The sequence below is a fragment of the Babylonia areolata genome, chromosome 18, assembly GCF_041734735.1.
Source record: "Babylonia areolata isolate BAREFJ2019XMU chromosome 18, ASM4173473v1, whole genome shotgun sequence".
NCBI lineage: Eukaryota > Metazoa > Mollusca > Gastropoda > Neogastropoda > Buccinidae > Babylonia > Babylonia areolata.
In genome coordinates this window covers 16,194,295-16,209,294 of record NC_134893.1, presented here as the reverse complement: position 1 = coordinate 16,209,294, position 15,000 = coordinate 16,194,295, and the positions used below count along the sequence as shown (strand labels likewise).

Below are 15,000 nucleotides of genomic sequence, written 5' to 3'. Positions count from 1 at the left end.
CCCGTGTTCCTCTACCGTAGCTTTCATTTCTTATTCTTGTTCTGTTCCATCACCACCCACTTTCCCCACCCATTTCCTGTTCTCGTTCTGTTCCATCACCACCCACTTTCCCCACCCATTTCCTGTTCTCGTTCTGTTCCATCACCACCCACTTTCCCCACCCATTTCCTGTTCTCGTTCTGTTCCATCACCACCCACTTTCCCCACCCATTTCCTGTTCTCGTTCTGTTCCATCACCACCCACTTTCCCCACCCATTTCCTGTTCTCGTTCTGTTCCATCACCACCCACTTTCCCCACCCATTTCCTGTTCTCGTTCTGTTCCATCACCACCCACGTTCCCCACCCATTTCCTGTTCTCGTTCTGTTCCATCACCACCCACTTTCCCCACCCATTTCCTGTTCTCGTTCTGTTCCATCACCACCCACTTTCCCCACTCATTTCCTGTTCTCGTTCTGTTCCATCACCACCCACTTCCCCCACCCATTTCCTGTTCTCGTTCTGTTCCATCACCACCCACTTTCCCCACCCATTTCCTAATTCTCGTTCTGCTCCATCACCACCCACTTTCCCCACCCATTTCCTGTTCTCGTTCTGTTCCATCACCACCCACTTTCCCCACCCATTTCCTGTTCTCGTTCTGTTCCATCACCACCCACTTTCCCCACCCATTTCCTGTTCTCGTTCTGTTCCATCACCACCCACTTTCCCCACCCATTTCCTGTTCTCGTTCTGTTCCATCACCACCCACTTTCCCCACTCATTTCCTGTTCTCGTTCTGTTCCATCACCACCCACTTTCCCCACCCATTTCCTGTTCTCGTTCTGTTCCATCACCACCCACTTTCCCCACCCATTTCCTAATTCTCGTTCTGTTCCATCACCACCCACTTTCCCCACCCATTTCCTAATTCTCGTTCTGTTCCATCACCACCCACTTTCCCCACCCATTTCCTGTTCTCGTTCTGTTCCATCACCACCCACTTTCCCCACCCATTTCCTGTTCTCGTTCTGTTCCATCACCACCCACTTTCCCCACCCATTTCTTATCCTGAGCTGAACTCCAACCCTTCCCTTCTACCATTACCAGTCTTTACTTCCCATGCCTAATGTTTCCTCTATTTCCCACTCACAACATTAACATTCGCAGCTACTTCAATTTCCTTTCAATTGCCATCCAGGTCAGTTAAGTCCTCCTTCGTTTTCCCACATCTACATACATCTATTCCAACTCCATCCATCAGTTCCATCCATGCTCCCCTATCTATTTTCACTGTCCGTTCCCTCTTAGACTGCAATTTCAGTTCAGCTGCAGCTGCACATGGTCCCTTTATCTTTGTTTCACACTTCCCGTTTTATTTCAACACGTAGGTATAGGAAGAGTAATGGGTGAACCACTCCTTATACCTTCATAATCCAATTTCATATTCTCTGGTTATCGTTTCCACGCTGAAAGCAGATTCAGTAATTCTAACCCATCTACCATCCTGTACCCTTCCATTCCTTCCACCCTGTTTTCCAAGCGTTCCTTCTATTGTCTTCAAAATCACCCCCACCCTCCTCTCCTGAGCCGTGCCCATTTTGTTAATGAAAACTATTCTCCGTTATGTTTTGTTAGATAAAACAGTTCTATTTTTCTCCCCTTCACTGCCTTTTCCTTTCCACTCTCCGGTGAAACGCTTCCAATAAATTCACACCCACTCTTCCATGCACAGCTCTACCTGTTTCAGTGATCCCGCCCTTTATCTTTCACAAAACTAATATCACACCTGTCTCTTGCTTTTAGTGTTTCCCAGTTCTTTTGGTCATTCTTTCTTTACCTACCTTTGCCGTTCTTTTCCAGCCAGTTCCTTCTTTCAACAACTCAAGACAACATCAGCTTTTGTTCAGTCATTGTTCATTTCTCATCTTGAAACCTCCACCCCTTTCCTTGAACTATGTCCAACCATTTCTACACGCCTCTCTTCATCCCTACATTTTGACTGCTACATTATCGCCGATTTTTCTTTGCTGTCTTCTTCTTCTTCTTCTGCGTTCGTGGGCTGCAACTCCCACGTTCACTCGTATATACGCGAGTGGGCTTTTACGTGTATGACCGTTTTTATCCCGCCATGTAGGCAGCCATACTCCGTTTTCGGGGATGTGCATGCTGGGTATGTTCTTGTTTCCATAACCCACCGAACGCTGACATGGATTACAGGATCTTTAACGTACGTATTTGATCTTCTGCTTGCGTATACACACGAAGGGGGTTCAGGCACTGGCAGGTCTGCACATATGTTGACCTGGGAGATCGTAAAAATCTCCACCCTTTACCCACCAGGCGCCGTCACCGTGATTCGAACCCGGGACCCTCAGATTGAAAGTCCAACGCTTTAACCATTCGACTATTGCGCCCGTCTTTCTTTGCTGTTCTTTTGCTTGTTTCCTGTCCATATCACCCACCCACTCCGTAACTCCCTCACTGTCTTTTCCATGTTCAGCATTGTATGTTTCCACCCTTTCCAGCATCCCCCCAGTTCCCCGTGCACTCTTTGTCCGTTCTTACAGCGACACACTTCCGCTTGTCCTATCCCCTGCCCCTCACCAGACACTCATTTTGTTTCAGTATTCGACGGGCGCAATAGCCGAGTGGTTATATTTAAAGCGTTGGACTTTCAGTCTGAGGGTCCGGGGTCGAATCTCGATAATGGCGCCTGGTGGGTAAAGGGTGGAGATTTTTCCGATCTCCCTGATCAACATGTGTGCAGACCTGCTTGTGCCTGAACCCCCTTCGTGTGTATGCGCATGCAGAAGATCAAATGCGCACGTTAAAGATACTGTAATCCATGTCAGCGTTCGGTGGGTTATGGAAACAAGAACATACCCAGCATGCACACTCCCGAAAACGGAGTATGGCTGCCTACATGGCGGGGTAAAAACGGAAATACACGTAAAAGCCCACTCGTGTACATACAAGTGAACGTGGGAGTTGCAGCCCACGAACGAAGAAGAAGTTTCAGAATGACATTTCGCTGTCCTAGCTTCCCATTTCTGTCTCATTTCTTTCCCAGTACAGCAGACCCCTCTACTTCCCCCACCCCACCCCCTCCCTCTCTCTCAACCCTCCCCTTTGCTATTGCTCTTTGTCCTGTAAAGCTTTCATGACCGTCACCTTCGCCAAACATCCCTTTATTGGCGGATCAGATAGAATTCAAGCTTCAATGCTGATATTCTTATTATGAATAATTGTAATTGACACCTGAATTTTCAATGTCTTGTAAATTTTGATCATTGTGCCCAGTGTCAGTTTTTGTATTTGCCCATACTGATAACTGTTAGCACCAAGGACCTTTGAGTTAAGGAGGCAGAGCGCATTATAAATACTTAGTAGTCTTGTCTCTGTCTCTAACACGCACACACACATTCACTCACTGCGCCTGTATGTCAAATGGTTACAAAATGAGGAAGCAATACTGCTCAGTCTAATTAAGGAGGTCAAAATAAACATTTCACTGTCTATTTGCTTCGACAGATTGCGTGTTCCTGTCCACAAAGAAAGAATAGAGAAACACTCGACTGACGTTGTGGACATTTGACATGCACACACACACACACACACACACACACACACACACACACACACACACACACAAACCGCCTCACCCGCCCCCTCCCTTGTCGCTACAACGCCCCTCCCTTCACACATACACCGAAACCATTCCAGTATATTTTTTAAACAGTCGGATCCTTCCAGGAGTTTCCTCACCTTTCATGCCATATGCATGAAAGTCTATACGCCTCCTTTCTCGTCGCAAGCCAACTGCACGATACCCGACCTTTGTCGGGTGGTTCAATAATGGATCATCTGCTTCCTACAGAGTGTACACCTACCCAGTCCTAGTACCAGGAGGTCTCCATCAAATGATGATGCGTTCAAGATTAGTCGCCGTTACTCCGGCAGTCCAGTGATCAAGAACGTCGGAATCAAATGTTCGTACGCAAAACTGACCCGTGTTTGTGCATGTGCGCGTGCGTGCGTGCCTGTCATTGAATGTATGTTCGACGGTCCCGTAAATCCGTTTTGCCACGATACAGTTTATCAGTAAAAATGTACAGGCTTCGACGTGAATACACTACTTATTGCCTCGTCGGCGGGCGCAATAGCCGAATGGTTAAAGCGTTGGACTTCCAATTTGAGGGTCCCGGGTTCAAATCTCGTTGGCGCCTGGTGGATAAAGGGTGGAGATATTTCCGGTCTCCCTGGTCAACATATGTGCAGCTCAGGCCTGTCAGAGCCTGAACCCCCGTCGTGTGTATACGCACGCAAAAGATCAAATAAGCACGTTAAAGATCCTGTAATCCATGTCAGCGTTCGGTGGGTTACAGAAACAAGAACATACCCAGCATGCACACCCCCGAAAACGGAGTATGGCTGCATACATGGCGAGGTAAATAAACAAAACGGTCATACACGTAAAATGTTAAATGTTACATGTTTGTCTGAGTGTGTATGTGTGCGTGCCTGAAATCTGATTGAATGGCACTGCAAACGAATGATGAGCGCCCAATGGCAGCCGTCAGTCGGCTCTACCCAGGTAGGCAGCCTGTTGTGTAAATGACCCCGTGTTTGTAAAGCGCTTAGAGCTTGGTCTCCGAGAAAATGCGTTGTTATGGAAAACGGTCGCAAGGTAATATATATATACAAAATCCTCAGTAAATAGCTGCTTTTGAGCTTGACTTTAACGAATTGATCTTTTTAGAACTGGGAGGGGGAGGGGTACTGGAACATAACTTCTACTAGCCCAAGACGATTCTTCTAGGACAGTTGGTGACATTTTCAGTCGAACAATCAATTAATTCCGATATATACAGAGAACATTCCAGTAGTCTTTCATCCTTGATGTCCATTCCCAAATGCAGTTCATCTTAAAGTAAACAGGTCATCGAAACACTCGCACACACACACACGCACACACACACACGCACACACACACACACAGACACACACACACACACACACGCATATCTATCTATCAACACACACACACACATACACATACACACACACGCATATCTATCTATCAATACACACACACACACACACACACACACACACACACACACACACACACACACATACACACACACACACACACACACACACACACACACACACACACACACACACACGCATATCTATCTATCAACACACACACACACACATACACACACACATACACACACGCACACACAGATATATATATATTCGCAAGCACGCGCACAGGTAAAATGAAATAATGAAATAACCAATAGCGCCTCCAAATTTACAGAACGCTGTTACAATTCTACCGAGAACAAGAAGAACCAGAAGATGCCCAGGAGTAGAAAAAAGCAATCATCAGAAACACCAGACTCGACCGCTTTCCACACCCCCCCCCCTCTCTCCCGCTTCCCCCTCCCCTCTCCCCCACCCCTAAACATAAGGAGCGAGTTCGCACTTTAGAGAAACGTTACGGCTTCGCTCCTCATTAGCAAGCATCTTGAAGTCGGTCCCGATTGGTCACTTTCCTCAGCAGTGTGCTCTGGTCTCCAGGCCCTGCATGGCTACACACCACTCCTTCCCTCAGCCTCACGGCTGAGCGTTTCCAGTCAACCATCACACGGGAGTCTTGGATTCACTCGACTGACTTGAGATCCTCAGATATACCCCCAGAACTTTTTAATCAGTGAGAGAGGAGGAGAGCTTCCCATTGTGTGTTCGGGAGTTATATTCTTAGCAAGTGTTGTTGTTTTTTTTTGTGGGGGTGAATTGCGCGTTACACAGACATTGTGGTTGAATCAGTGTGGGCACTGTAGAGTGTCCGAAAACCATAGGGGGAACCTGATGGCACATTCACGTGGTCATTGGGTGTTGGCCATTGGTTTGCTGTCTGTCTGTCTTGGTGAGAAGATTTTTTTTCTTTCTTTCTTGTCTTTTAAAAAGGTTTTCTTTGTTTGCTTCCTGCTTTGTTTCTGTGTCCACTTGCAGTTGACCACGTTTGCTGCCTGTCCGTATTGTTGATGCCATTTTTTCCCTTATTCCTGCTTTCTTGCTTTCTCCTTCATAATGATACTCTCTCTCTCTCTCTCTCTCTCTCTGTGTGTGTGTGTGCGTGCGCTTGCGCTTACTTGCTTGCTTGCTTGAATTGTTACACAAAATGTATATGAAAAATAGAAAAAGATAAAATAAGAAAGTTTACGACAATGAACCGACTGAACACTTGAAAAATAACATTCGTTGACAATAATTTGCATGATATTGAGGACAGTCGAGTTCATAACAGGAGAGGAATGTGACGTTTTAGTACGTGGCAGGTTGATTATATGACGGACTCTTGTGTGACTGCCACGTAAACATGTAACATTGCCTACACATTTGGTCTTCAGCTTCCATCTACAGATTGAAAAGACAGCCAGTTTTGTGATCTTCGTCATTTATGATAATAATGATAATAATCTTCTTCTTCTTCGTTCGTGGGCTGCAACTACCACGTTCACTCGTATGTACATGAGTGGGCTTTAACGTGTATGACCGTTTTTTACCCCGCCATGTAGGCAGCCAGACTCCGCTTTCGGGGGTGTGAGTGCTGGATATGTTCTTGTTTCCATAACCCACCGAACGCTGACATGGATTACAGGATCTTTAACGTGCGTATTTTGATTTTCTGCTTGCGTATACACACGAAGGGGGTTCAGGCACAAGATGTCTGCATATGTGTTGACCTGGGAGATCGGAAAAACATCCACCCTTTACCCACCAGGCGCCGTTACCGAGATTCGAACCTGGGACCCTCAGATTGGAAGTCCAACGCTTTAACCACTCGACTATTGCGCCCGTACTACTACTAATAATACCAATAATTTCAATAATAAATCATTTCCAATACAGTGAGTGCATTGTATTATATTGTAGTAATTCGTGTTATTTCCAGACGGAGCTCATCAAATCCTGTCATTTAGTACCTTCTCTTACTGAAAATTCATCACACAACTTTCTAGTAGATTCTATCTCATTACAGTTTTTGTTACAGTGAAAAGATAGGTGTTTTGATAATTAAAAAAAATAAATAAAAAAAAATAAAAAAGAGCAAAAGGGTCAACAAAAACGTCACGTTTAAACATTGACGACTTACTACAAGAATGCCACGGCAGGAAAGGTTAAGTGGTCAAATTTTCAATTAGAGGAAAGACTAATTGATTGCTCAAGTTCATCTCATGGACATATGAATAATCAAGCATTGAAAAAAACTGCTTCATCGGAATTCGCGTTGGAAAAACAGTTAACTGTGTGTGTGTGTGTGCGTGTGTGTGTGTGTGTGTGTGTGTATGCGCGCGCATGCATGCATGTGAATGTGCACATGTGTACTCATGCTTCTTTGCATTTTCAAAAACATCTCCAAATTATGTGAATGATTTTCCTTATTTTTTTTTCTTTTTAAATCTTATATTCCCCTTTTAGTTTAGTATCACTTGTCTGTTCCCGTCTTTCTATCATTTCTCACTAGCTCCCCACTTGAAAAAAAAAAAGAAGAAAAAAGGGGAATTTTGAAATTAATTATATTATGCTAGAAATGTCGTCGTTTCTTTTGGATAAAAGCAACAACAACAACAACAAAAAACCAAACAAACAGAGTTGCGTTGTTCTAATATTGTTGTTTTAATAGTGTTGCGCTGGCATTTGTGCCCAAACGCTCGAGCGACAGATGAAGTCGAGACAGAATGGTGACAGTTGTTATTAACTCACTCAGTACGGCCAGTCCTCTCTTCTCCTCTACACAGACCCCTCGGATGTCCAGTGGGTGTCTGAATGACCCAACCTTTAGCTTCCATCGTCAGAAATGTGGTATTCTTTGTCAATATTCACCTCTTCAGTATAAGAGCCTTCCGCTTGCAATATTTTGATGATGGTAATTGGGGTGAAACGCTGTTAACGTCGTCTCTTTCGCCGTTTGTATGGAGAGAGTTAAAAGAGCATTGCAACAAGAACGTGTAGCCAGAGTAGCGTCCCTTCAACGCTATAACTGCACGTGCACGTAAGCAGACGGTAACTATTAATACCCACGACACTGCAAATTGTGTGCATATTGTAATAGTTTATGTAGTACTTTTGACGTTTACATCCTTTTTTAATGACGTTATTTTTTTAACATTACCATTCCGAGTGTGAATAGAAGAATGAGCAGAATCTCGATTACTGATTACGAACTTGAACGACTGCCGTCAGTGATAAATCAACGAATGTGCCAGTTGATTCACTTTGTTTCTCAAAGAGGCGTCATTGCGTTCGGACAAATCCACAAACGCTACACTACTTATATTTGTGTAGCTATCTGAATGGATTTCTTCTACAGATGTTTGCCATAGGATAACACTTGTTTTGCCATGAGTTCATTTTCATTGCGTCAAGTGTTGCAGACGGGATTAATCTTCTCGCCCGAATGATCTGATGCTCAGTTTGATTTTCCAGTCAAACTTGGGAGAAAGAACGAGACCGTCCGAGGATTCGAACCCAGACCTTCACGGACACTGTATCTGCAAACAAAGTGTCTTAACCATTCTGCCACCTTTCATGATTTATTTGTTTATGTTCTTTTTCTCCCCTCAAGGCCTGACTAAGCGCGTTCGGTTACGCTGCTGGTCAGGCATCTGCTTAGCAGATGTGGCGTAGCGTATATAGATTTGTCCGAACGCAGTGATGCCTCCTTGAGTAAATGAACTGAAGTGAACTCCACCTATGATTAAATCACTCTTAATGGCAAACTTAATCACTAATCGACACGAGTGTTTTGATTGTTCTATCGTTCTTACACAAAACTAAAACAAGACCCATTGAATTGAATCTACACGCTGCACGTGCCTGTCTGCAGCGCGCGTCACGGGCAGCACCCCATCGGAAGTGGCCCTGGTCTACACAGACGATGCAGAACTGTTCCAGATGACCGCGCCCGTGTCGGGGTGCCACGCCTCGCTGGGCACCTACCCTCACTGGTGCGTCGGTAACGTCACGGCCTGCGGCTCTCCTGGCTTCTCCCTCGCCTTCTGGTTGCAGCTCCGCCCTTCTGACGTCACCAGCAGCGACGTCATCCTCCTCACCAACGGGGGCACCAGCCCCAACAGTGACGGGTTCTACGTGACCCGCCGCCTGGGGGACCAGATCGAGGTCGGGGTGGCTGCTGGAGGAAGCGCGTGGCGACAGCACGTGCGTCTTCGCACTGGGGACGTCTGGAGTCACGTGACCGTCGGGTGGTCGCCCGCTGAGGGTCTGACTGTCGGCGTGGACGGCGTGGTCTGGCTGAATGACGTCACGCCGACGACACGGAGCGCCGTGACGTCACCTGGTGCCTGGCCGATCGAGAGCGGCGTGGACGGCTTTGGGGAGCCGGTGATGTCATCGTGCTCTTTCAGCGTACGTGACGTGGAGATGGTGAACTCCCGCGCGGCTGTCGCTTCCTTCACAAGTACACCAGGTCAGTTTGTGTACTTTCTTCTTTTTCTTAATGGGGGCAGGGTCGTTGGTGGGGGTTATAGATGGAAGGCGGGTACTACTTCAGTTGTCGGGTTGATGTTGGATGGATTCATGCTAGTAACGTGCACAAAATTTTTTACGCTTCCGGATGGTGAGGTACATGTATAACGCCTCCTGTATCTTTCCCTTCCTCCCTCCTCTCTCCCTACGTCTGTGATACGATACGTATTTGTGTATTTACCTGCCAACACACACACACACACACACAAACACACACGCGCGCGCGTACCGAATAATATATATACACACCCAAGCGCACACAAACACACACAAAGTAAAACACACCACAAACATACACCTGCTTGCACTCACACACACACACACACACACACACACACACACACACAGATATATATATATATATATATATATTGCGCGCATGCATGTGAGATGATGCAGTGATAATAACGCGTCGAAGATGATGATGGGGATCACGATAAATGTTGAAATCGACTGAGCTAATTATGAACTTGGAACACCTGAAAACCTTTGGCAGAATACACTCAACATTTCAACCCAAACTCTAATGTCACCAGCAGCACGGGACTGAAACAAATTGATTTATTTATACTTAATCATGCACTTTGTGCGAAAAAAAAACACAACAAACAAAAAACAGGCAACAAAATTACAGGTCAGAAGCCGCTAAACCAGTTGTAATCATTCTGTTGGAAAAACAACAACAACAACAACAACAAACAAAATAACAGAAAGAAAAGAAAAATGTGAGTTCTATTGCATATCATCACTGCAGTTCCATTTGTCCCTTTCACAACCTATCGCCCTCCCACTTTACCTCATGCTTCCACCCTCCCTACTCCCATCCCTGCCCTCCCGTAACCCTCCCACCGGCCAAAACAGCAACTACGTCAGCGTTGCACCACCGCTGACGCTCAGTCGTAAAGTCACTGCACGTCACGCGAACAGCAGCGGAGGAGAGGAGTGAGTCATTCAAAATTCATAATCAATCAAGAAGCGGTTGACGGTGCTTCTGAATAAATGACACAGGGACCGTGGATCGCATTCCCACCCCACCCCACCCCCACCCCACCCCACCATACAACACACACACACACACACACACACACACACACACACACACACACACACACACACACACACACACACCTCTTGCAATGCTGACGCGGCAAGTGTCAACCTGACGAGTCTGTTCCTGGTAATTAACCTGGACCAACAAAAGTTCGGGTGGCGTTTTCATCGGATGTTCTTTTCGCTGCTGTTTAGGTTGTGCATTCTTTAGTGATAACAACAATAGCAGCAGCAGCAGCAGCAGCAGCAGCAGCAGCAGCAACAACAACAACAACAACAACAACAACAACAACAACAACAACAACAACAACAGCAACAGCAACAATAATGCTGCAGCAGCAGCAACAACAACAACAATAATAATAATACTAATAATGATGGTCATGATGATGATGATGATGATAAATCATTATCGTCATCATAGCTATAATTATAATCATAATATATCCCTTATTGCTTTGTTTTTTGGTTTTTTCTTCTTCTTTCGCATCATCATCATCATCATCATCATCATCATCATCTTTCCCCTGTTAATAATGTCATGTAGAATATATATCTTCATTTTGTATCAAAGTTAGTGTTCTCTTTCTTACTTGGTTATTCATGATTTGGTTGATTCATTTATTGATTTGGATTGTCTCGTTTTCATAGTGCTACTGTTCTTTTTGCATTTTTTTGGTTTTCTTTCTCTGTCTGATTTATCTTTCTTTATTACTTTTGATACTGTTGTATGTGTGGTCTGTTTTTATGGGGTACTTGGTTTTTCTTAACGCAGCTATTTTGTTTGATCTTTTCTATATTAACATTGTAATGCGCGTTCTATAATTTGTGGGTCATTTCATTTGATCCATCATCAAGCTGGTATCATTTGGATCCTTTTCATTTAGCAAGTTGAATTTCTTTTTATAGCAGGGTTTTCGAGTCATCAAAATAATACTCTCTAATTCTTCCCCATTCAGCTATTTTCATTTTGAGTTGAATTTATTTATTTTTCTTCTTTTTTTTCTCTTGTTCCGCTTCTTCTCGATGGTGTTGGACATACTTTCAAAAGGTTCCTTCATCATTAGACCACCGCAGTCAGCATCGTCGTTAACATCATGAACAGTATTCACACCACCATCACTATCAGCAAAAACAGGGTAGGAGTTTCTTGACATCAACGAGCGCCTTGTCTCAAAACACAACAGATCATTGTTATATTTTGTGCAGTAGTTCCTTGGAAGATATCACAGAGAGAAAGAGAGGGGGTGGAGGAGGCGGAAAGAGTAATATACATACATACATACATACATGTATATGTATTTATTTATGAGTGTGTGTGTGTGCATGTGTAGAGAGACAGAGAGACAGAGAGAGAGAGAGGCAAGAGAGACAGCGGTAGAAAGAACAAGTTCCAAACTTCCAAAATAATGTCCTGCACCAGCGACAGGTATTAATGATTACATGGCTGTGCAGGTTTCAGCGACAGCTTCCTAAAGGGATGCAGCCCCGGCAGCGCGTCCAAATCAGACGGCGCCACCTCGATCCAAGTGACGTCATCCCCTGACCATTACGTCACCGCCTGCAGACAGGCATGCAGCGACGCGGGGCACTCCCTGGCCGCCGTACATCTGAACTCCGAGTGCCTCTGTCGCGATCTCCTGCCCGATGATCTCACACATCCCGACACGTGCGACTCGGAAGACTGGCACGTGTTCCGCGTGCATCACGTGACTCAGGAGCACGCGCTGCGGTTGAGGGCATGGCACGTGACGCTGACTGGTCGAAACTACACCAAACCTGGCGAGGACGTCGCCTTCCATGTCAGCCACGAACTGATCCTCCCCTCCTCCTCCTTCACCTTCACCTTCGATGACGGCACGGTGTTGGTGACGTCCACCTCCCCAGTCTACCACGCGTTCAGCACGACGGGCAGACACGAGGTCAAGGTCACAACCAACGTGGGTACCATCGCTCTGAACGCCTCCACGTCCGGTGTTGATCGAGGACGTTGACGAGGGCACTGCCCCGGACCGGGTGGCGCTCACCTCGTGGCACAAGGAAGAACCCAAGACGGCGATCCACAAGGTCTTCGTGGCCGACCCGCACCGCACCAGCTGCTCGCTCAGCTTTGACGACGACGCGCATGTGGACTTGCCCAGTTTCACCGAGTTCGGGCAGACCCGGGAGACCAGTCACCAGTACGCGCTGGCGGGGCGGTACAACGTGGTGGCACAGTGCAACAACAGCTACGGGCAGACCGCCGACAACTTCCTGTTCCTGGCGCGGGAGCGGGACACGTTCCCCTCGTGGCGACGGGCCGGGGACGGCTTTAACGTCACCGTGGTCGGCTGGAGCAACTTCTTGGAGGTGATGCCCGTTTGAATGAGTTTATGGTGAAGGTGGTTGTGGGTTGTGGTTTGTGGTTGTGACGATAGTTTTCGTTTCTCAAGGAGGCGTCATCTGCGTTCAGACAAATCCATTATCATACGCTTACCCCACATCTGCTAGTGAGATGCCATATATATATATATATATATATAACTGTGCACCTATCAGAATGGATTTCCTCTACAGAATTTTACCAGACGACAACACTCTCGTTGCCATGGGTTCTTTTTCAGTGCACCAAGTGCACGTTGCTGCACACGGGACATCGGTTAATCGTCTCATACGAATGACTAAATGCTCAGCTTGATTCAACCATCAAAGTATGCTGATAAATGACAGTAAAACTATAAATTCACACACCTTAAAAATCTTCATCCATTCTGTTCATTGTTATTAGATGATTGTTATCGCACACTATTCATTATGTATGTTCGCAAAAACAAATTCTGTGTCTCATTTAAACGAACAAAGTAACAGTCATTTTAGAAGGCAGACACCTTTTTATGCTGACAACTATACCTATAAACCTACACGTAAATCCACCTACCCAAGTCACCAGATAGTTTATCGTAATCAATTCGTTTTTTATCAACAGTCGCTGGATGTGAAAGTGAACGGAAACGAGAGAAGTCATGGGATTGGGCGGAACCTCGTGACCTTGACAGGAAGGACCTTCACCCCTGGCATGGATAACCTGGTTGAGGTCAAGTACGAAGGAACGGTGCTGACTCGCCACGTTCTACGCTACGAACGGACCTTGGTCAAGCCTATTGTTGAGGTGCGAGTTAGGTTTTTTTTTGTTTTTTTTTTTTTTCATGCAGCCCATCTTGATGGTCACTTTGAGGGCTATGTTGGCCAGTAACTTGATCAGTTCCTCTGTCTTTACAAATATATGAATGATGTTATCTAATGATAATGTTACTATTTTCCTTGCGACTGATGTTTGTTGCAATGCATGTGCTGTATCAGTTTTTGTTTTTGTATGTAGCAAAATTATCATAAGAAATTATAGTAAAAATATATATATATATGAAACTGGTCTTTTAAATGAATAAACAAATAGATAAACAAATAAATAACCGAAATGAAATTGGTGGTCTTGATTGCTTAATGTATAAAGTGTGACCAATAGGTAATGTATGAGTGACTACATTGAAAGTAATACGTATGTGAACGCTTCCATCAATTTAAAATGAACAAATAAGTTTTAAAACAAAACAAAACAAACAAACAACAAATACACAGATAAATAAACAAATAAAATGAATGACGCATAAAACATGAATACTTACAGAGATAAAGAAGATGATAAACAATGAATAGTTAAATGAATAAATAGATAAATAAATAAATAAATAAATAACATATGAATCATGACTACTTACATAGACAAAGAAGATAATAATAATTAAAAAAAACAAACCCAACAACAAACAAACACAAAACAAATGTGAAGAAATGAATGAACGAAGAAATAGATAAATGAGTAAAAAAAAAAAAAAGAACACATAAATGAATGAACAGGTAAATGAACAGGTTCATCAACACACCAAAGTACAACAACAGTACCATCATTGTCCTTGACTTCCAGGTGGATATTACCGCCAGGGGATGGAACCTGACGGTGAACGTCTCAGTGACTGTCACCCCCTGCGACTTCACCACCCTCACTGTGGACTTCGGACAGGGCCAGCCGCCTGCGCTCCTCTACGTACAGGTAAAGGGGACTTGAAAGGTCCAGCCTCTGGATTGCCAAGTAAATATGTGTGTGTGTGTGTGTGTGTGTGTGTGTGTGTGTGTGAGAGAGAGAGAGAGAGAGAGAGAGAGAGAGAGAGATTGAGATTGAGATGGTTTATTCATATAGGCCACAGCCCCTTTGAAGGGGGATATACAGTAAAATGCTAAAGTCATACATTCAAAAATCTTCATGATGTAACATATACATTTCTCCTTTTGAGTGCTTTATACAGATATGAGAGAGAGAGAGAGAGAGAGAGAGAGAGAGAGAGAGAGAGAGAGAGAGAGAGAGTGTGT

At 44.9% G+C, this 15,000-nt stretch overlaps 1 protein-coding gene across 1 annotated transcript in view; it reads left to right on the top strand.

The window, feature by feature from the left end:
• The first annotated feature begins 5,796 nt into the window (after positions 1 to 5,796).
• The window catches only part of LOC143292159 (uncharacterized), a 54,539-nt gene continuing 45,335 nt past the window's right edge, over positions 5,797 to 15,000 (top strand). Inside the window, 6 exon segments of the mRNA XM_076602343.1 lie at positions 5,797 to 5,923; positions 8,888 to 9,487; positions 12,052 to 12,536; positions 12,583 to 12,945; positions 13,562 to 13,744; positions 14,558 to 14,683. Of these exon segments, the coding sequence (XP_076458458.1) occupies positions 5,866 to 5,923; positions 8,888 to 9,487; positions 12,052 to 12,536; positions 12,583 to 12,945; positions 13,562 to 13,744; positions 14,558 to 14,683 (1,815 nt within the window). The 5' untranslated portion in view covers positions 5,797 to 5,865.